The sequence below is a fragment of the Armigeres subalbatus genome, chromosome 2 (assembly GCF_024139115.2).
Source record: "Armigeres subalbatus isolate Guangzhou_Male chromosome 2, GZ_Asu_2, whole genome shotgun sequence".
NCBI lineage: Eukaryota > Metazoa > Arthropoda > Insecta > Diptera > Culicidae > Armigeres > Armigeres subalbatus.
In genome coordinates this window covers 108,515,225-108,539,123 of record NC_085140.1, presented here as the reverse complement: position 1 = coordinate 108,539,123, position 23,899 = coordinate 108,515,225, and the positions used below count along the sequence as shown (strand labels likewise).

Below are 23,899 nucleotides of genomic sequence, written 5' to 3'. Positions count from 1 at the left end.
AAACTTACAAAGGCATTATCCCTGCTAGTTGAATAAATTGTTTTTTAAACAAGTTTTGCTATCTAGGTGTACGAAAAAGAATGAAACATAGTAAAGGATCCCCCAAACACACGCGACGCGACAGTCGCGACGCGATTCTATCGCTTGACGACAGCGATTCTGTCGCCGTTGGTATGGAAGCGTAAATAGAACATTGCCTGCAGCGACCCAACGATAGAATCGCGGCGACTAGTTGTCGCCGTCGCGGCGATTCAATCGCTTAGGTATGGGGGAGCCTTAATAAAAATAGAATCACATCAATAAACAGGCGATCAAATTAAGTCCGCTTTATGGTATCTTTCTTGCAAAAGCAGTTGTAAAGTTAAAAAGAACAACTTACCGTCCACAGACAAGTCGCCGGACACGGACATAAGGCGATTTATTTGCCCGGTGGTTTTGTCCGTTATTATTATCTCCACCGGGCGTGTTTAGCAGATTGAGTGACACACTTTTTATTTTATTCAACTGACGAATCCCTTAACAACCGGTTAGGGGGGTTCCTGCCTTTCCGACAACAGCAGTCCGTTTTTTTGTGGTGTGGTGCGAATGGTCACACACAACCAATTGTTCGCTCTTACCTTCACCGGCATCGATGTCCTTTCAGCCGCAATCATTATTCGATCATCGACTACGGTGAGAGAAAAATTCGAGGTGCAGCATGTTGGCTAGCTTGTAATGCCTATGCCAACCATATTGCACGCAAACAAGACACGCTGCATTTATGAAAGGGGTTGAGCACGGTCTGGTGAGCTGCTCGTACTCGTGCCACGGTTGCGCGCATTTGTCTCGGTACGTTTATTTTAGTTTTACACCTTTTGTGGTAATAACAAGGTGAGAAGTATCGCTGAAGTAGAAATTTGTAGGATCTTTATTTTCGTGTTCTTCAATGGCTATGCAGATGTGCCATCCTGTTGGAACTTGATCTGCTTTCAACTACTGTTCTGTTGGAATTTAAACGGTTATTTTAAAAACTTTTCTACGCGCTGCGGATTGATTCAGTTCTTTGGATTAATAAATTTAGTACTTGTCTCAGGATGATATCCCGGAATTTCAAGAAACATTTCCTGGAACTCGGGAAAATTAGGAAACTCCTGCATATGACGGACTCTCGAATGTTGGGCCACTAAAAATTCAAAGTTACTTCTAAAAAATTGATTTCTACTGCAATCCACATCAACAGTATTGGTTGTGTCCTTGAAAAAACAGATTTGCAAGCCAGAAATACACAAACAGAGGGAAATAATGACTAGAATTTAACTAGTTCTATTCTTTGAATGAACATTTCAAGAACTCGTAAAATCATCAATAGTCAATTATTTAGCTGGTTGGATATCATTACATTAATTGCTTCTCATCTGGGTCCTAATTACTTAATTTATACACCAGCGCTCTCGAGATTCTCAATGAAGCCACTCCATCAGCAATGTGAACAAGCAGATTTACGATTTTTTATAGCAGTATACTTACGCCGTCGATTGACATCACAAGGCTGTTCATTCGGAAACTGTTGCTGCTATCGAGTTTCCCCCAATGATCGTCTATACTAATGTAAAGAATCATCCATTTTGGCTCGTTTTCTAAAATAGAAAGAGAACGGCAAATTACGCAATAATTACTAACTCATCCTATGATTCTGAAACGTGGTCACACGAAGCTAGCCTCTATCTGCGCAATTGAGGCCGTATTTCATTGCGATATGTCCACCCACCTAGCTCAGACAGAGAACGGTAATAAACTATCCTGTATACGCTAGTTCTTCTTTCATTCGATGTTGTTTCTTCCCGTAATTTCTTGCTCGGTACATTTCCCACGTAGCATACCCCGCTGATTAATGTTTTGTGACATACAATTGGAAGCTATATATTTTCGGCACTGCGGATAGATTCCGACGTATCGACCTTTGAAACGATATCTCAGTTCAGGGCTGTAATTATATTTCCTTACTGATCTTACTTATCTGATAGCAAGGTTCCAAAATAACACGCAACTGAAAGACCGCCCGGATACCACCCTGACCCGACTCGCATACCTGAATTTAGCCACCCTGAGCATAATTTGTTCGTTAACAGGTTCAGAGCAAACAGATTTTTCATCCCTCTTTTGTTTCTCGGGTCACATCAGGTAGAGCGATCGTGTTGAAAATTGACAATTACATACTTGGAACGCCGTTTTGTTCCTTTTTCATGCTTTTCGCTCGTAGCTTTTCGAAAATTATACACCTTGACCTATGACAGAGCTAGGGTCTGAAAGGGACCCTCCCAGGATGAATCGATTTCTCTGAATTCGTCTATGATTTGGATGACTTTTCAATTTTGGGATTGCTTTTACGTGCTTCGTGCAGTCATTTCCTGTGGGAATTTCATTCATTCGATTCGTATACGTTGCAGGGCTGGTAGTGAAATCGTTTGCATGGTTACTCTATTCCGATTATTTTTAAGACACTGTTTGCATTAAATGAGATATGAAAACAAAATATCATTGCAATGGTTGAAATGCAATATTTTTGCTAGCATATAGAATCGGCAGACATGTTAGAGACAAATTCAAAGGAGAGTATTAATTTGAATTATTAATTTTCACTTTCGAAATAAACTGTTTTAGAATTATTGTATAATAGTTTTGTACTATTTAATTTAGATTTGGTCATTGAATAGATTATGCAATAAAATACTTTTGTGTACGATTAAATTGAAGAGAAAAAGATTCCAATTTTAGTTGTGATTTCTTTAGGTAGAACCTTTTCTGTGGGAGAGATAGCTCCGCCGCTTCGTGATCTGTCATTGCTGGATACAATGCACTTGTTCTGAATAATCCAATTGAAGCTTCAACATTGCTGACGACGAGCGAGATACCATACTTCAATGTTAGACTTATGTTAACTAGTACTATTAGACAACCACTCCAAACTCCAGTTTTTTGAAAGCTGGCAACGTTTTTTTAAACTTTGTGAATTTCGGATATCTGGTCCAATGGGCAATTCCGATATGACTACTAAGTCAGTGAATCCCAAAATAAACTTCAAGACAATGTGTTTCGCCTTCCAAACAACTTAGTGGCATATGATGGTTCTCCATATGTCTCAGATTCTGTTAGAATAAGCTTAACTTGTGGTCTCATGTATACTGTCAATGGCATAAGTTTTAAATTAAAATTATTTCAACCTATGCTTCCAGGACTATTTTACAGTGGTTTTTCAGACGCATCTTGTGAATTTCCAAACCACAACCAATTTTCCATCAGTCTTCCAGACACGCTTTGTGATTTCCCAACCACAATCCATTTTCCGTCTTCCAGACGCGCTTTGTGATTTTCCAAACCACAATCCATTCTCCAGCGGTCGTTCCGACGCGCTTTATGATTTTCCAAACCACAATTCATTTTCCAGCGGTCATCCCGACGCGCTCTGTGATTTTCCAAATCACAATCCATTTTCCAGCGGTCATCCCGACGCGCTTTGTGATTTTCCAAACCACAATCCATTTTCCAGCGGTCATCCCGACGCGCTTTGTGATTTTCCAAACCACAATCCATTTTCCAGCGGTCATCCCGACGCGCTTTGTGATTTTCCAAACCAAAATTCATATTCCAGCGGTCATCCCGACGCGCTTTGTGATTTTCCAAACCACAATCCATTTTCCAGCGGTCATCCCGACGCGCTTTGTGATTTTCCAAACCAAAATTCATTTTCCAGCGGTCATCCCGACGCGCTTTGTGGTTTTCCAAACCACAATCCATTTTCCATTCTGGAAGACCGCGCTTTATTGCAATACGTACCACTTTGGTTAAAATTACTTTCAAACCATTAAATACTGTATTTTCGAACATTAAACACTTGAATTCAACTCACCTTTTGAAATCAGCGTCAGGATACAAAAAACAACCTGGCAGGATCGCCAAAATGTGTGACTCCATATATGGCTGTAGCGAAATGCGATGACAGCAGCTCTCCGTCGGTGCCTGCCCGGGTAGAAAAAAAATAGCAAAATAATATCAAATTTTACTATTAATATATGAATAACTGAATAGCAAAATCTGATATTAGTTTGTTTGATATAGTTGCTAAAATAGCAAAAATAATAATAGACATTTCTCTAGCGAATAACTTATTTTGCTATTATAATAACAAACCAATAGCAAACAATTTGAAGAAAAGAAAACATCAAAATCAGTTATTATTGATATCCCGGGTAGAAACCGTGATATTGATAACAAAATATGATATTAACTTGTTTGAAATAAGAGTAAAAATAACTAGCGAAAATAACAAAAAAATGCACCGAAATATCATAAAAATATCGGGTTTTGCTATTAAGAAGAACAAACTAATAGCTCAAGATTTTGATAAGTTCTTGTTAATGGCAAAACCTGATATTTTCGCTTGTTATTTTTACTCTTATTTCAAACAAGTTAATATCATGTTTTGTTATCAATATCACGTTTTACTGTTAATGAGCCATTTTTGTCTACCCGGGATGCTGAAAATGCAAATGATAAATGAATAACAAACTTTGCTATGATTGCAAAATGTGTTCTTCATTTGTTATTCTGCTCTTTCTTACAATAACATATAAATAATTACTTTTACTATTATAACAAAACTTGTAGTTCGGATGCTATTTTATGCTATTTATGAATAACATAAGAATAACTAAATCTGATATCATAGCAAAATTTGTTATTATTGTGTTATTTGTTTGTTATTCACCTCTACCCGGGTGGGAACGCCACCGAGGCCTGACAAGAAGAGGCCAAGTCATGGCTTGCTGCTTACCGATTGACACGCTGAGGTGGTAATCAAGAATGTTATCGATCATTTAGTAGTCTGCGTTTTATCATTTAGTAGTTTATCAATAACTCATTACAGAGGCTAAATTTTAAAATGTGTTGTATAGTGGACTTCTAGTGCGAAGATTTTTCTACAACTCTGCCTAACAGGTCGATGTTTGAATTCCACTATTACCGGAGTTATGGCGCCAATTGCAGTAACTCATACTAAATGATAACAAAAATTCAATCATTTAGTTTAAGTTACTGCTACTAGCGCTATAGCTCTGTTATTAGTGAAATTCAAAGAACGAACAACACATTTTAAAATCAAGTCTATGGAATGTATTATTGACAAACTACTAAATGATAAAACGCAGATTACTAAATGATCGATAACATCCTTGGTGGTAATATATAATCAGACGCTAATGGTAACTTTCTCAAACCTCACAATCCCTTCTTTCAAAGGATGCATCTACCTGACAGACGGCAAGAGAAGATATGCTTCCTTTTTATAAAGGATGCATTTTCCCGGCAGATAGCAATAAATATGGTTTCTTCTTCTAATTCAGGAATTTGTTCGATATAAGGCGAGGGAAGATATGATCCCTTCTTTCAAAGGATGACAAAAGATGATATAGTGCATTCTTTCAATTCAAGTATTTGCTCGGTTAGAGATAAGAGCAGATGAGATTCCTTCATTCATAGGATGCATTTGCCCGTCAGATGGCAAAAGATGATATGGCTACTTCTTCCGAAGGGTGTATTTGCCCAGAAGAAACTAGAGAGGCTATTACTCCTATTAATTCAAGCATTTGCTCAGTTCAATTCAAGGGGAGATATGATCCCTTTTTTGAAAGGATGCATTTGCTACGTTTAAGGCAAGCGAAAACATAATCCATTCTTCAAAATTAAACTTTTAAAAAATCATGCATTTTTCCTCTCCTTGATTCTTTATTTTAAAGAATGCATCAGTCTTATCTAGGAAGAGCACATATGGCCTGATAGAAGACCTGGAGTTCCATAATCCTATACACAAATAGACTCAGCTTGACAAATAGAAGTGATGTCTGCATGTATCAGCGTTTTGAGATACCGCCATCGGAGGTGACAATGGATCTGGGGGGTGAGAATGTATCATCGCTCTCACCGGCAGGTGAGGTCGGATAGCAAAATCGTTCAAAATGCTCTTCTTGCCCTCTCTATCAATCTTTTCCACAAGCATTATAATGACCCATTATCACCCCCATTTAACCACCCCCGATGACGGTAGTGTAAAAATATGATTTCTATTCTAAAACATACTTTTTATAAAGCATGAGAATACGAATTCCTTTCCTAATAAAAAGGAGAAATGGGCAAGTTTTCTGGCATACCATTACATGAAAAACTAAACTAGCCACCAATGTCAAATTAATTTAATGCTGGTTTATCTAGCTGGTAGGTGAGTCAACATTTGTTCTAGTTTTTACAGGAATCCTCATTATTCTTAATTTGCCACGCCGTACAATACTGTTTCCAATTATCATGTATTGCCTGTAGCTGAATGGCTCGACAAATCTTACTTATTAATCACACAGTTCAAATAACAATTATGCCAAATGACCTAATGCCAAACAACCATTATTCCAAACTGGGTGGTGCGGATAGAATCGATTTGGTTGTCAATCTGAAGCCAAAATTTTCTATTGTGCCGGAGCCAAACATTGAAGATTGTGGTTCTGTTCGTTTTAGATCTTATATTGAGAAGTATTGTTATTATTTGGGGGAAAAATATAAATAAACTTAGTTTGGGGGGCAGCAGGGACTATGTCCAAGGGCTTGACGATCCCTCCCCAGGCCATCTGCGAGTTGTGGTTGTGGCGCCTACCTAGGATGTGGTTCGGTTTGACAGTGGGCCCTGTTAAACCTCTATAAAAAGCTGCATGTATCCGCAAGTAGGCTCCGCCAAAGCGACCGTGTGCCGCTCAAAGCGCACAAGCCCAAGTCCTGGTGTTAGGTGGGACGCTAAACAGCCCTGACACGATGGCCCTCCAGCGAGACAGGAGGTCTGCGCAGGCCCAAGCCGCTTGGAAAACCAATAATTACGAACAATATAAGAGATAATTCGACTCAATAAAATCGACAAAGACCTAGGCGACGAATAAAGGATCACGATTGGAAGCTTGGAACATGAAACTGCAAGTCGCTAGGTTTCGCAGGTTGCGACAGGATGATCTACGATGAATTACATCCCCGCAACTTCGACGTCGTGGCGCTGCAGGAGATTTGCTGGACAGGACAGAAAGTGTGGAAAAGCGGGCATCGAGCGGCTACCTTCTACCAAAGCTGTGGCACCACCAACGAGCTGGGAACCGGCTTCATAGTGCTGGGTGAGATGCGCCAACGTGTGATTGGGTGGCAGCCAATCAACGCAAGGATGTGCAAGCTGAGGATTAACGGCCGTTTCGTCAACTATAGCATCATCAACGTGCACTGCCCACACGAAGGGAGACCCGACGACGAGAAAGAAGCGTTCTACGCACAGCTGGAGCAGACATACGATGGATGCCCACTGCGGGACGTCAAAATCGTCATCGGTGACATGAACGCACAGATAGGAAGGGAGGAAATGTATAGACTGGTCATCGGACCGGATAGTCTGCACACCGTATCGAATGACAACGGCCAACGATGCATAAACTTCGCAGCCTCCCGCGGAATGGTAGTCCGAAGCACCTTCTTTCCCCGCAAAAATATCCACAAAGCCACATGGAGATCACCTAATCAAGAAACGGAAAACCAAATCGACCACGTTCTAATCGACGGTAAATTCTTCTCCGACATCACGAACGTCCGCACTTACCGCAGTGCGAATATTGAATCCGACCACTACCTCGTTGCAGTATGCCTACGCTCAAAACTCTCGACGGTGTACAACACGCGTCGAAGTCGGACGCCGCGGCTTAACATTGGGCGGCTACAAGACAGTAGACTAGCCCAAGAATACGCGCAGCAGCTGGAAGTGGCACTCCCAACGGAAGAGCAGCTAGGCGCAGCGTCTCTTGAAGATGGCTGGAGAGATATTCGATCCGCCATTGGAAGCACCGCAACCGCTGCACTAGGCACGGTGCCCCCGGATCAGAGAAACGACTGGTATGACGGCGAATGTGAGCAGTTAGTAGAAGAGAAGAATGCAGCATGGGCGAGATTGCTGCAACACCGCACGAGGGCGAACAAGACACGATATAAACAGGCGCGGAACAAACAAAACTCGATTTCCCGGAGGAAAAAGCGCCAGCAGGAAGATCGAAACCGTGAAGAGGCGGAGCTACTGTACCGCGCTAATAACACACGAAAGTTCTATGAGAAGTTAAACCGTTCACGTAAGGGCCACGTGCCACAGCCTGATATGTGTAAGGACATAAACGGGAACCTTCTTACGAACGAGCGTGAGGTGATCCAAAGGTGGCGGCAGCACTACGAAGAACACCTGAATGGCGATGTGGCAGACGAAGATGGCGGTATGGTGATCGACCTGGGAGAACACGCGCAGGACATAATTCTACCGGCTCCGGATCTCCAGGAAATCCAGGAGGAGATTGGCCGGCTGAAGAACAACAAAGCCCCTGGGGTTGACCAACTACCAGGAGAGTTATTTAAACACGGTGATGAGACAGTGGCTAGAGCGCCATTACCAAGTCATTACCAAGATTTGGGAGGAGGAAGTTTTGCCGCAGGAGTGGATGGAAGGTGTCGTGTGTCCCATCTGCAAAAAGGACGACAAGCTGGATTGTAGCAACTACCGCGCAATCACATTGCTGAATGCCGCCTACAAGGTACTCTCCCAAATTTTATGCCGTCGACTAGCACCAATTGCAAGGGAGTTCGTGGGGCAGTACCAGGCGGGTTTTATGGGCGAACGCTTCACCACAGACCAGGTGTTCGCCATTCGCCAAGTACTGCAGAAATGCCGCGAATACAACGTGCCCACACATCATCTATTCATCGACTTCAAAGCCGCATATGATACAATCGATCGAGACCAGCTATGGCAGCTAATGCACGAACACGGATTTCCGGATAAACTGACACGGTTGATCAAAGCGACGGTGGATCGGGTGATGTGCGTAGTTCGAGTTTTAGGGGCCCTCTCGAGTCCCTTCGAAACCCGCAGAGGGTTACGGCAAGGTGATGGTCTTTCGTGTCTGCTATTCAACATCGCTTTGGAAGGGGTAATACGAAGAGCAGGGATTAATACGAGTGGTACAATTTTCAATAAGTCCGTCCAGCTATTTGGCTTCGCCGACGACATAGATATTATCGCACGTAACTTTGAGAAGATGGAGGAAGCCTACATCAGACTGAAGAGGGAAGCCAAGCGGATCGGATTAGTCATTAACACGTTGAAGACGAAGTACATGATAGGAAGAGGTTCAAGAGAAGACAATGTGAGCCACCCACCGCGAGTTGGCATCGGTGGTGACGAAATCGAGGTGGTAGAAGAATTTGTGTACTTGGGCTCACTGGTGACTGCCGAAAATGATACCAGCAGAGAAATTCGTAGACGTATAGTGGCTGGAAATCGTACATACTTTGGACTCCGCAAGACGCTCCGATCGAATAGAGTTCGCCGCCGTACCAAACTGACAATCTACAAAACGCTCATTAGACCGGTAGTCCTCTACGGACACGAGACCTGGACGATGCTCGTGGAGGACCAACGCGCACTCGGAGTTTTCGAAAGGAAAGTGCTGCGTACCATCTATGGTGGGGTGCAGATGGCGGACGGTACGTGGAGGAGGCGAATGAACCACGAGTTGCATCAGCTGTTGGGAGAACCATCCATCGTTCACACCGCGAAAATCGGACGTAGCCAGAATGTCGGACAATAACCCGGTGAAAATGATTCTCGACAACGATCCGACGGGTACAAGAAGGCGAGGTGCGCAGCGTGCAAGGTGGATCGATCAGGTGGAAGATGACTTGCGGACCCTCTGTAGACTGCGTGGTTGGCGACGTGTAGCCATGGACCGAGCCGAATGGAGAAGACTTATATACCGCACAGGCCATTTCGGCCTTAGTCTGAATAAGTAATAATAGTTTGAGTTTTGCATTCTTTGTAACAAATATATTCAAATTATATTTCAAGAAGATAATTATTGGTGATGCAACTTAAAATCACTCGTTACAAGATTTCACGAGGTTCAGCAGCTGATTGGAGCAGGAATGTATGTAAATCTTCGTAAAGTCATGTAGAATCTCGCGTTTTTGTGCGCCTTCATGCAGCATAGATATAATAGAAAAAATCCCGTGAAATCTTTTTTTAACCTTCATTAAAGTGATTTTTTATTTTCAATAATAAGTTCATTACTGCAAATACCGAAGAATTTCCTGTGGATTTCCGAGGAATTTTCCTTGAAAATTATGAACAATTTCTCGTTGAAATCCAAAGAATTTCAGGTTGAACTCCACATTTCGAACAATTTCCCGCAGAAACTTTGAAGAATTTCCTGTTGGATTTCCATATATTTTTTCCTGGAAATTCCGAAAAAAAATCCCGTAGATAATTCCAAGATTTTCTTCGCCAAAAATCTAGAGAGTTTCCTGTGAAAACTTCCAGAAGTTTCCGGCGATATTTCGAAGAATTTTCTTCATCGCAGAATACTTATCCGAAATTAGGATTTCCCATGAACATTTTCAATTTTCATTTTCAATTTTACTTGGGAATTCCAAAACGCTTCCCTTGAAAATTCCAGAAAAAAATCTCATGAACTTTTCAAAGAATTTTCCGTGAAAATAAAACAAATACAAATACATTAGATTTTTCTGGCGAAATTAAAAATATGCTTTTACCAATGTTTCACAAACATCCCAAACAAAATAAATAAAAAAAAAATTAAGAAATGTCTTTCGAACCGCAGAGAACTCAACAAATAATTCAAGCTAAAACAGCTAATGTTTGAGTTGATGTTTTTAATAGCATAAGTCTTTTTCCTACTTCCTATGTTTGTAGGAACCCATGCAAAAACTGGCCTTAGAACCGATTCTTAGGAACCAGAATGACTAAACTGCAAAGTCTGACTGGAACGACATCCGTGGAAGCTATACTTTCATGTTGATTTCTAAAGAATGAAAATTGATCTAAAATGAGTTTTTGAAACGAATTAATTTGGGATTTTGATCACTTATTTTGTTGGGGCATTTTTAGAGGTCGACTACTAACAATCGATATTGAAACAAATTACCCAAAAACTCCAGAAAAAAATCCAGAAAAAAAAAAATCGGGTAAAAGAAACCGCATGAAAAAAAATGCCACGCAGATTCAATTTCTAGACCAGCGCACACCTCTTATCAAATTATCAATTGATCTCTATTATCTCTTATCAATTGAACAATTTTAACAAATTAAAAACAATATCTCCATTGACAAATTAGACAAAAAAACACGTTTTTAAATTGATTTAAAGAATTCCAAAATATTTGAAAAAGATAATTAGATGTAAAGTTGCAATTAAGTGGTGTAATTTAATGGGATTGTTTTATAATTTAATAGTTTTTAACTTAATGATTATTTTTCACGTTTATTTCTATAGTAAAATATTATGAGGTTGCTACCAGCCCTGTTGTTCCTCATACTTACTACGATTATTGTGTTTCTTTTTTCATTTCCAGGTAGACTTCCACTCGATGAGCGATCGTAGCGGCAAAAGCAGCAGCAGCAACAACCATGACGATTCAGTCTAACCTGGACTCGCCACAGCAGCATCACCGGGTCATGAGCCGCTATCACCAGCACCATGATCCGGCTTACAACATCACCAGTGCCGAGGCGGAAGACTACAACAGCGATAATAGCATTGCCGTCCTGCAGCACCACCATCGCTACATGCCATCTAGTTCCAGCTCATGTGATAACACCAAGCACCACCCGATGCAGGGCTCCAGCGTGCCGGGGTCCTGCGACGAGAACACGCCCAGTGTGTTAGATATTAATTTAGATACTAAGAAAATTGCTTTGTAAGTATGCCGGAGAGACCGTTGGTTGTGTGCAACTCGATATAACTCCCTGATTCATGATGCAGATCCAATCCAAATAATTCGAGACTGAACTCCCCGGCTCGGTTCGAGAACGAGCGGAAATACACGAACCACATAGAGATCTACAGTGACAACGGAAACAAACTGGAGGAGGAGATATCGGAGGACGATCGAGGGCCGCCTTTACCGCCGCGGCCTGCCCCTCGAACGCGAACCCTGCAGCGTGCTGAAAGTGGTAGGTTTTTTAAGCGTATTTCACATACATAAGATAATTTTCAGTTAACTGGGTCGGTAGATCAGGGTAGGATAGAATTCATAATTCGGTCATTGCGTGAGGTTTGGCCTTTCGTAACCACCTGGCCCCAACAACCAAATTAAATACGAAACCAACTCTGTACAGCATCCATTGACTGACAAACCGGGAAAATTATCTCTCGAGGGGTGCGAGTGTCATCGTTTATCGTAGTGGAGTGCTAACAAGGAAAGCTAAATCTCCCTTTCTGAGATGGGCACAGATTTTGACACGCGTCTGCGCATTGATTGGCGCCCAACATGAACGAGGGGAACGAGAATCTCGGCGCCATAAAACGTGAAATGCCATCACATCATGGTTCGTATTATCCTTATGGGAAGCACTGGCACTCGAGTGCAAGGATAATTCAACCTGTCAAAATAGATACACAAACGCATACGAAACCAGTATGTTATCTCAATCAAGAGGAACTTCATCGAAAGGGGGAAAAACTTTTCGCAGGAATCGAGAAGTCATCGAATCTTGAGTACCATTTCCGTGAATCGAGTAAATTTGTTTCGACATCGGTTAGCCATGGATTAAGGCGATTTTTCCTCCGAGAGCTCCGCGAAAATCGAGGTGCAAATTAGATCGGCGCCATCGGTGTGCGGATTGTATAATAAGCTCAAGTGCATGAGCGTAGGCGTGAGTGAAAAACTTTTTTTCCAAATGTCGATTGATCGGAGTGCAGCCTTTGTATCCCGTTGAGGCACGGCGACAAGGAGCAATGATGAACGAAACGGTTTTGGGATATTCCCGAAAAGATTGATTCGGAAAGACAATAACAATGACAAATTAGCAATTAGATAGTACAACGCAAACAATATGACACATTTTTAGTACGCTTAGTTGATGTTGTGAATTACCCAAAGTTCACCAAAAGAGGGGAGGAAGGGTGTGGTGATATAGAAGATAGTGTGTTTTGGGTGAACCTCCGAATTTATAGTTAGTAGTAACATTAGCACCGAGAAAAGTATACGCAGGGAACAAAATGCACGGATATCCGTTTATGCAAGTGGTGCAGTACAGTGTGCCTTCCTGTACTTGGGCGCCACCTCCGGTGGAGCCTCCCCGTCCTCCATCTGCTACTGCGGGTCAATATACTAACTAATGGTGAAGATCAATGAAGCACTGACTGATATGAACTTTTTTTGTGGTATTTTTTCATCAACAGCTCCCACCACTTCAGGAGTTCGAAAATACGTGATTTGGTGCCTGATATGCGGAGGCATATCATGTCTTTTGGGGGTGCTATTCCTTGGAATATATTTTCTGCTCAGGTCGTATACCAGCACAGTTGGATATTTCGAAACGGTGCCAACGTTCGTTCCCGCTACTCTTGTAAGTCTTGCGTATAAAAGTTCTGGCGGAATTGAATTCTAATTGTAATTTTGTGTTTCAGCTGATGGTTACTGGAATCTGTATCATGAGTCTGGCAAGGCGTCGGAACCGCTATAGTTATTTGGTAAGTGATAATAAAAAAACCTGTATTTCAGGGAAAATTTGTCATGTTTGGTAGATTATAGAATTTAATGCAAAAATGTTTATTGAGAAGCTTAGAGGGGAAAGTTGGGCAAGATCCCCAACTACGATTGTAGCATCTGTAATCAAGGATGTAAACGATCATTTAGTAATTTGCGTTCGATCATTTAGTAGTTTGTCAATAACACATTCCAGAAGCTGAATTTCAAATCATGTTGTATGGTGAACTTCTAGTGCGCAGGTTTTTCTACAACTTTGCCCAATGGTTCGTTATTAGAATTCAACTAATAACGGAGTTAGAGCGCTAGTTGCAGTTACTTAAACTAAATGATTGAAATTTTGTTATCATTTAGTCTAAGTTACTGAAACTATAGCTATAACTCCGTTACTAGTGGAATTCAAACAACGAACCATTAGGCAGAGTTGTAGAAAAACCTTCGCACTAGAAGTCCACTATACAATATATTTTGAAATTCGGCTTCTGGAATGTGTTATTGACAAACTACTAAATGATCGAACGCAAATTACTGAATGATCGTTAACATCCTTGTCCGTAATAAGGTGGACCAATCTTATATGAAGAAATTTTTTCGAGACAGACGAAAACGTCTTTTTCGGTCAGGAAGACAAACTCTGGCAAGTTACTGTTAAATGAAAACGCACTCTTTATTAACACTTCACTTTACTTGTTACAAACTTACGTACGTTACGCGGGGTAAAAATATAACTGAAGCTACACGCGCAACGCGCGCATATTTATATCTCCACGCTTGTCTCCACGCTTCATGTTCCAGAAAGCACGTGGAATGTTCTGGCACAGCGTAGCTCATTCTAGGCGTGCATGATGTTGATGATAATGATGATGATGATGCTGATGATGGCGATGATTATGGTGATATGTCCATACTCGTCTCGCCGATGTGCGCTGTGTATGCCATTGTTGGTGCTGTTTACAAACGAGGAGCACGAACACTTCGCGTTATCGACGTTGGGCATAATTTCACTCCCTTTCTTTCTGAACATACCGCCGGCCTTGAAGGCTCGCCTTCAACAATCTGATTCTTGACTATTCTTCTCCGTATGTCAGTTCTTGGGAGTACCTTGAAGATGCGTGATGGATACTCTGGATAGTACCCTCTATGTGATACAGAGCTTCTGCTGTTCAACTCTGCTGAATATTCTTAGTGTTTTTCTTTTATCCGCTGAATTGGCTCTGCTCTAAAAGCAGATGAAGTCACGCAACACTGACTATGTTGATCATGCACCTGACCTTGCCTGATATCGTTCGATATCGTTCGACCGAAGCTATTATGTCTTCCATTGCAAGTTTTACAGCCTCTAGAACTACATCTTTCCATTTCATGCTTTGGAGAAAAGCAGTTGAAGCACAACTTCAGCTTTCTAACCTTTCGTTTCTTGGCTGTATACCGCCGGAAATAAGTATAAAGAGGATCGATATCTCGATTCGTAGCGATTCGATTTGGCTGAAATTTTACTAGACACCTGTTTTTAACTTGAACTTTCGATCTTTAAGTAAATTGTATACATCTCTGTTGATTTTGACCTCAAAATCTGGAAATATTTATAAAGACACCACTTTTTTATATGGAGCTTCATACAACGGAACTGTCTTTATAATTATTTCTAACAGAAACGCGTATAACCAGAATATATGCATAAATGTAACTATCATTGAATAAAAATTCAAGTCATTTTAGGCTTGTTGGCAAAAAATCAGCCCAATCGAATCGCTAAGAATCGAGTTATTGACTTCTCAATATGGCCATTTTGTATGGAAACCGAGCTTGTCTTTATACTTATTTCCACCAGTGTATAGCTCATCGCGATGAATCTCTTGCATTTCCATATGGGATGATAACGTTTGCTTCTACATACCTTGCGACCCACTGAGATCGTTGACATAAACGACACTTGTGGATTAGAATGCATAGGTCTGTGATGTTCACTTTTCGCTGTCATCAATATTTCCAACATGTGGCATCTTTTGGTGATGAATTGAATGATCTGTTCGTATGTCGGCGAATCGTCGTCCTGGGTCTGGTTTTCCCAATCTTGTCTTGATGCTCTATCAAGCTTGCTGGTGATCATGTAGGGAGTGAGTGCTAGTAATGGACCCCTTAACGACGGAAACTTACTTCAATCGCTTCGCTAGAGTAAGACTCATGACAAATTGCCATTCTGTAGCACTAGATGACAAGCAACAGGTATCAGCATCGCGTTTCGTACATAACACATGGTAAAACATTCATTTTTACTACTAAAATATGTATTTTAAAATTATGTAGCCAGGTTGCCTATTATGGCCACCCCCGGGTCCATAATACGCAACATCGAGTTTGTTTACATACGTATTATGGTCCCCCTATTTGATTAACATGTTCCATTTCCACATGTTCCTGTTGCCTATTATGGACCCCCCCTTCTGTGCTAGTAATGGACCCTCTCGCTCGTTTACATTCATAAATTAGTTTATATACCTAAATTTCAGTCTCCCAGTGCAAAACAATTGTATGGAACTACTACCCTGATTAGTGAAGCAACTTTATCCTATGGAAGTTTGCAGGAAATTGTAGATTCAATCGTAAACTCTCGGTTTTTGTTCAGGGGGTCCATTATACGCACGGGGTCCATTACTAGCACTCACTCCCTATACCAGAATTGTACTCCATTGATCAGTGGGTTCACCAAGTTGCTTCAGTATATTGACGTTCCGCTGGCACTCAGTCAGCAAACGGCGCAATTCCTTTGGTGAATCTTCAGATACCTGCTTTATTGTAAACAGTGCCTTCAAGTGTTTTTGTTTTATTATTCTCAGATTCTCAAACCGATCCACGAGCAGATCCCATGCTATGCGATAGTTATGTTCAGTGATGTCCATGGCATCCACAATGTGCACTGCTTCACCTTTCAAGGTTGATTTAAGGTAAAGAAGCTTTTGCACGTTTGATAGCTGTCCGTTTTTATCAATAAGTGCCTCAAACGTGTCGCGGAATGCCGGCCAATCCGTGTATTCACCGCTGAACGTTGGCAACTCCAATGTGGGCAATCGCACAGCTATTTTTGGTGGTTCTATGGCAGGTTGCTGATATTGAGCAGGCACTAGATTATGCCTACTAAAACTGTAATATTCATTCTTCACACATTTACACTGTAACTCCTTTAGTAACACTATCTGGAACTATCTTCTATGACTTTTTCTTCAAGATCTGGAACACGAGAAAACACGAGAGAACGCGGCGGACTTTGGGATTTTCTCTAAATCTACGATAGCCATACTAGAGTTTCTAGTACAGGTCGCAAGGAGAAAATAAACTTTCTTGATTAGGTCGATAAGCTAACGGGGTGTACCCGATCGCGTCGACGTCAAGATTAAGAATTCTCGCTTAACTTTTCAAAAGGACCTAAGTAACATTTTTTTCATGATTTAATTTGAATAGCGCAATCAACAGAAAAACATGAAAGCTTTTGATTGCAGTACTCAAACTAATTCATGAAAAAAATGTTACTTAGGTCCTTTTGGAAAGCTAAGCGAGAATTCTTTATTCAACGAAATTGATCCGGGTTTTATACCCTTCGATTTACAATCAATTCATTCATTACTTAAATTTGCTGATGAGACAGTTGGAGCGACGAAGTGACCAAAATGCATAGTTGTAAATTAATTGTTTCGAATGTTGTGATTGAAGGACTTGCCCCGTTGTGTAATTTGATCCCTTCGCTGTATCGTTCTATCGAGCTAGAACGATGCGGCTCAGTGGTAGCGTACATCCAGATGGATTGTGCTATTGCATAATATGCGCTTAGTGCCAGGCTATTGACTTTGCGTTACGATGGTTTCAAATAGAAGTTTAATGACTTGGTTTGTTTACTACTTTTTGCGGTATCATAATAAGAGCAATTGATGTGTGGATTTATAAATGAGTAGGTTAATTGCTTTGCTAAGATTTTGGTCGAAGTGGTATACTACACTACTGTTTGCGATAATTTGTCCTGATCCTTGCAATCTTTCGATGATTGAATGCAATGCAGCTCTTGCATTCATTCATCTATCTTCGAAGATTGCGCGTTTCTCTTCTTCTTCCTCCTTGTTTATGTCTTCTTCTGCGTCGATGGTAGTTTGCACTGTGTCATAATCTGTCCAGCATTGGTCGACGACGTCTAGGCGTCCGAGAATGACCCCACGCTGCCGATTTAACTCCACCATGTCGAAGGCTTTGTGTATTAGTTGTTCCGTCGAAACCTGATGTGCCGCTACCCGGCGACGCCGTTGAAATAATCAGCTGCTTGTGGCTGAATTGAATTACAACCGACGACTGACGCGCGACGAAGCACTGTTTCAGATAGTGTAGCTGCGTTGCTACCGACCGAACCGACGAAACAGTCGACTACTCGAACTCAACAGTTCCGCTGACTGCGACGGACACTGGTACCACGGTCCCGCGACTATCACTTTCGCGCACACTAACCGACCCGCTACGCGATTCTTCACAGTGCGACCGTACACGATTTCGCGAAACTTGCCTTGCCTTCTGGATTGCTGGATTCAGGCTATCCGGCTCGAAGGACCAAACGTTGGGCATAAATTCACTCCCTTTCTTTCTGAACACCCCCTGAAAATCAAAATTTCAGCCAGATCCGTCAAGTTTAAGTGGATGCTCAACTAGCATGAAATTTGTATGAGAAAATCGACTAAATATATGGGAAAATTCATACTTTGCACATTGTACCTCTAGGTGGCGCTGCAGTCATTCAATCCCGCTCATTAGTGACATTTACAATCTTCACATTGTTACAAAGAGGCTCCCGAAAACCGCGATTGATTTCATCAAAAAACAACAAAGTTATAGGGGAACTGTTCCGAACTCCATCTCACTGTACATATATCCATCTCATCGCTATACAAAGAAATACGGCACCAAATTCGTCGTTTCTTTTTGTCAACATGCGTGCTTACTGCTGAAAAAATCACAAAAATAATAAACAAACCAAATTCCTTTCCATTGCTTTGTTTTTGATGGGATGGAAATAGGAGCTATGAGATGAAGTGGCGAACCGTTCCCCTACCTAGATGAAAAAAGTTGAAAAAAATAATTTTCACTTCCCCGAGGTAAAACGCTCCATCCAACTCATTCCCATACAAAGTCGATCAGGGAAGATAGTGAGCCCCAATAGGGGAAGGGGGTGCAATATGCCCTAGCTAAGCAAACACTGCTTTATTGTCTTATTTTGGGACCTCTTCCCCTATCGTTAATTTCAGTCAATTGCAAAACTTGTATCGAACAAACCAAGTAAATCGAAGCACATTGATCCGATTGATTCTGCTTGTTTTTTATTTATTACCAGACTAAGGCCGGAGTGGCCTGTGCAATACCTACATAAAAGTCTTCTCCATTCGGCTCGGTCCATGGCCAACCATGGACCAACCATTCCATTCGCCAACCACGCAGTCTGCGGAGGGTCCGCAAATCGTCCTCTAATCGTGATTCTGCTTGTAGAATAGCTGGATGGCGCGTTTTCCTCCAGCTGAAAAACCAACGTTTACTCTACATTCTATAACTTTTTTTATTTTTTGACAAAGTCACTCGCGGTTTTTGGAAGCCACTTCGCAATAATGTAAAGATTGTAGAAGTTACTAATGAGCGCGATTGAATGCCTACAGCGCCACCTGGAGGTAAAATAGTGGAAAGTTTCATTTTCATAGAAGTCCCCCGAAAATTTCCACATGCCAAATCTGATGTCGTTTGTTTGATTAGTTTTTGAATTTATGCATAAATTTTGGTTTCATTTATATGGGAGCCCCCTTCCAGAGAAGGAGGGGTTTCGAACTACTACAGAAACATTGCTTGACTTCCATAACCTCATCATGCCATGTGTAGGATCACGCAGAAAAAATATTGTCTAAACAATTAGATCTGATGTGTTCTGGCGGTAGGTGACAAGAAATATCATTTCAACACATCCTCTGGATAAGTGTATCCGGGGTTGTATCCCGACCGCAAACGTCTAGCATGGCTCTTCTTTCGACGTCGAAACGTAGCCCTACGAACAGTATGTGCTCTGCAGTTTCATCAACACCTGGGCAGTCAGGGCAAAAGGGGCCCTCCATGTGCCCAAACCTGTAGAGGTACTGCCGAAGCAGCCATGGCCTGACAGGAATTGTGTCAGATGGAAGTGAACTTCTCCATGGGGTCTTCTCACCCAGCTCGATATGTTAGGTATCAGCCGGTGCTCCCACTTACTTTTAGGGCTTACTTTTTTTTTCTTCTGATAACACGTAGCTCGAAACTTTCCTCGTCTTCCCGGATGACCAGCCCGACTGGCATCATGCTCGCTATCACGCTATCACACGAATAGATTCATCGGACAATATTGGAGCGATAATGATGTGACTTTTATAAACACCACAATAAATCATTCATTTTTAAATTGTTATTGACTAAAGCTAAATTGTTATTAACTAAATGTCCCTTCGACCAAACGTCCATTCGACGTAATGTCCTTTCGACCAAATGTCATTCGACTAAATATCATTCGACGAAATGGTATAGATTCGAAGATATCACTCTGAGACACATCAAGCGGTACGTGCTCTCCAGCTTGCGCAGGTAACTGGTTACCCCCAGAGCTCTCACCCAGCAACGCCTGCCAGTAGCCTACGTCTACTGACACACAACTTGGAACTGTTGGACATCATCCTCGATAATGCCACGACAGCAGTCGAAGTCCTCTTGCACGCATACTCGACATGACGAAGGTCAGCTTGTCGTCTATTACGACCCCAAGGAGGTTTAAACTCCGCTTTAATCGCGACTTCACCCACATGAATCAGTGCATGTTGAACCGACTTGGCGGTTGTTAATGATAACCACTTCTGTCTTATATTGAGCGAGATCAAAGCCTCTAGCGCTCATTCAATCAGTCACCGTGCTGATCGCGTGTGATGTGGTCAGTTCTACCTCGAGAATTGACTCCAAGGACCTCCAAGGATACGTTATCGACGAAGCCGACGATCTTAACACCAGGAGGAAACTTTAGCTTCAGAACCCCGTCGTATATAAGGTTCTATAATACCGGGCTCAGTATTGAACCTTGTGGAACTCCTGCGGTAAAAGAAACGCTTCTCTGACCGGCCGGCATCGGTCTCGTATAATAGTACACGGTTCTGGAAATAGTTTTCCACAATCCGGTACAGGCCCACCGGCAAGCTAAGCCGATGTAACGTGAGCGCGATGGCATCCTAGCTTGCGCTGTTGAATGCGTTCTCCATATCAAGTGTCACTAACGCACAGTATCAAACATCTAGCCTTTTCTGTTGGATCGCTATCTCGGCGGTCTTTACCACCGAGTTAATAGCGTCCAACGTGGACTTAACATGTTCGGGTTCGCTATGATTGCTGCCTTTAGAGCGCTGTTCAGAACTCCATCAGACCCTGAAGCTTTGTTCGTTAACAGGGATTTGGCCACCGCGAGTAACTCTTCGTTCGGTACCGGAGCCACTACTTCGGTCGCACCCATATTGCCTTGCGGTGTAGGAGAGGGACTTTTGGCTCGGGACGGGAAGAGTACCTCGATAATCCTCGTCAACCTATCCAGGGACCGTTGCGTTCGGGGGCTCCCTATGGTCTTGGCCATCACTATCCTGTAGGCGTGTCACACAAATGGATTCGCGTTGGTTCCTTCGCGTAGGTTGTCGAAACACGCTCTCTTACTGGTCTTGATGGCCTTGTTAAAGGTCAGTTTCGCAGCTCGAAACACTTCACGGCGCGGTGGTCCACTCTTTCATCCTCGGTGCGGGCACGTTGAATCCTTCATCTAGCCCTGAGGCAGGTTGATCGAAGGGCCGCAATCTCGGCACTCCATCAGTATACCGGGCGTCTGCCATTTCTCGGCAGGGCTTTCCTCGACATGGTGGCATCGCACGCGCGTGATAGGACAGCTACCAACGCATCCCCGCTTAGACCTTCAGTGTTAGCTTCCAGTCTCAAGGCGCGGTAAAAACTTCGCTGTCGAAGTGATTGGTTCTTCACCTACGGACTTGACAGGTCCCGGACCTTGGATGTTGCACGCCATAGTTGATTTTAAATTGAATTGCTAGATGATCACTATGGGTGTAACCCTCATCCACCCTCCAGTCCAAGTCTGGTGCCAGACCAGGACTGACAAACGTTACGTCAATCCATGACTCGACCCCGTTCCTTTTGAACGTGCTTGGGGAACCTTTAGTGACTAGCACTGCGTCGAGCTTTGCTAGCGCCTCTTGTAACCTCTTAAACCCCTCGATTGGTGCAGCGGCTGCCCTACTCCACTGCCTAAGCGTTAAAATCTCCTGCCATGACGATCGGCTTACGACCCAACTCGGACAATAGCCTATCATCTGGTTGAACTGTTTTAATTACCACATTGGTGGGGCATAGCAGCTACAGTAGAACACACCATTGATCTAGACTATCGAACCACCCTCAGCAGAGGAGTGTACCACCTCTTGGATCGGGTACCGTCTCGCAGTTGCCGTTATCGACAGGGACATTGTATGGATCGGACAGGAAAGCGACATCGGTCCTCGACCCCGAGACCAACTGCCACAGCAGCTGCTGGGCAATTACACAGTGGTTAAGATTCAGCTGTGTTACCTGCACGGCTTCTTCTTGTTTGTCTCTCTGATGGGACACGAAGAGCCATCTATAAAGTGGTTACAGGCTTGCTTTTTGCTGGCGCAGATGTGGCACTTTGGTGCCTTATCGCATTCCTGCGCCTTGTGCCCTTCCTCACCACAACGACGACACAGTTGCAGGACTTTTGCCCCAACTCTAAGCACCGATAGCTCCTGTCAACTGAAAGCGGCTCGAGTTCGCTCACTGGGCATAGTGACCAGCCGATCTCCAACTTCCCTCGCTCCATTACCTGTTTTGCTTCCACAACCGGTAACCTAAGGAAGGCTACCTGCGTGACAAAGGGACCGCCTCTTAGGCGTACAGAGGTCTTCTCGACCTCTGCACCGCGCTGGTCTTTGACGGCAGAGACGACGTCGTCCGCGCTCGTGACATCGTCCAGTTGCTTGCACTGGAGAATCGATTCCGCCCCCATCGACCTCACCTCGGCGTCGTCACCCAAGACCTCTTGGGCCAGCTTCCTGTAGTCAGTCCCACTAGCCTGCGCTCCGCATTTCAGCACCAAGATCATTTCACCGGTCTTGATGCGTCTGACGCTTCGCACGTCCTGACCCAGCGCCGAAAGCTTTTCGGCCGCCCGCAGCAATTTAAAAACTTTAGCGTAGTTTTGCTCATCAAAGGCCTTGTCTCTGTTGTTAGTTTTCTTTGCGGTCGACATGCGTTCGACTTCCGCTTTGCCCTACTGACCAGCTGCCAGGGATTGGCGCCGATAGCACAGGCCGGCTGCTACCCTCTTGCGGCCCGGCGACTTGCGTCTAGTTGGTGCCTTTCGCCTTCTCGGGTCAACGTCTCTGTAACGCTGGGTAGACACCTTTGCGTGGTATGTTACGGTATAAGATCTACCATGGTCAGTGACCATTGGTCACATTGTCGGCTACAGACAAATCCTGACCCAACGAATACCTTCCCCAATATCCAACTCCGTGATACTTATGAGGGCTTTTCATTAGGTAAGTACTACATTAACACTTCCTTTCCCTCCCAAGTTACGGTGAAGATGGGCTCCTCTAATGTGAAAGTGTACTACACACATGCGGATATGTTGGCTTGAGAAATGGATTGCGAGTGATTTGACTGCATCCAATTTGGGAATCTCGAGCTCGTTCAGTAACCGCTAGGTTGCGAAGGCCGTCGCGGGTCCTTCGTAGCTTAGTTGGTTAAAGCACCAGTCTAGCGTACTGTAGGGTCATGGGTTCGAGTCCTATCGAAGGGAATACATTTTCCAAATCAATATCTTCCACATAATGTACATATTCACATAGATTTTCATAGATTATGTAGTGTGTGACAGATAAGTATCAAAATCGGAAACTGTTATGCTAATGAATATCAATAAGAAATAACATAAGTGAGCTTTGAATATTGGAAACGAAGCTTATTATTCTATCAGTTTTTCTTAAATAGGACACAATTTTAGATAATTTTTGAAAATAAAAATTAAAATCCAAAAATCGGTATAGGACATAGGACTCTTGTGCAAATCGGGGCAGATTATTTGTAGGGTTACTGCTCCTGGACTTCATCTCATAGCTCCGATATTGGTCTCACGAAAAACAAAGCAATGAAAAGGTATTTGGTTTGTTTATTATTTTTGTGATTTTTTCAGCAG

At 42.8% G+C, this 23,899-nt stretch overlaps 1 protein-coding gene across 5 annotated transcripts in view; it reads left to right on the top strand.

Moving 5' to 3' along the window:
* The window catches only part of LOC134210642 (uncharacterized), a 79,424-nt gene that overhangs the window by 46,410 nt on the left and 9,115 nt on the right, over positions 1-23,899 (top strand). For all 5 annotated transcript variants that reach the window (XM_062686797.1, XM_062686799.1, XM_062686798.1 and 2 more), the window contains 4 exons: positions 11,461-11,805; positions 11,871-12,061; positions 13,293-13,459; positions 13,521-13,583. In XM_062686797.1, coding sequence (XP_062542781.1) covers positions 11,516-11,805; positions 11,871-12,061; positions 13,293-13,459; positions 13,521-13,583 — 711 coding nt within the window. In that variant the 5' untranslated portion in view covers positions 11,461-11,515. The remainder of the gene's footprint in view (positions 1-11,460; positions 11,806-11,870; positions 12,062-13,292; positions 13,460-13,520; positions 13,584-23,899) is intronic.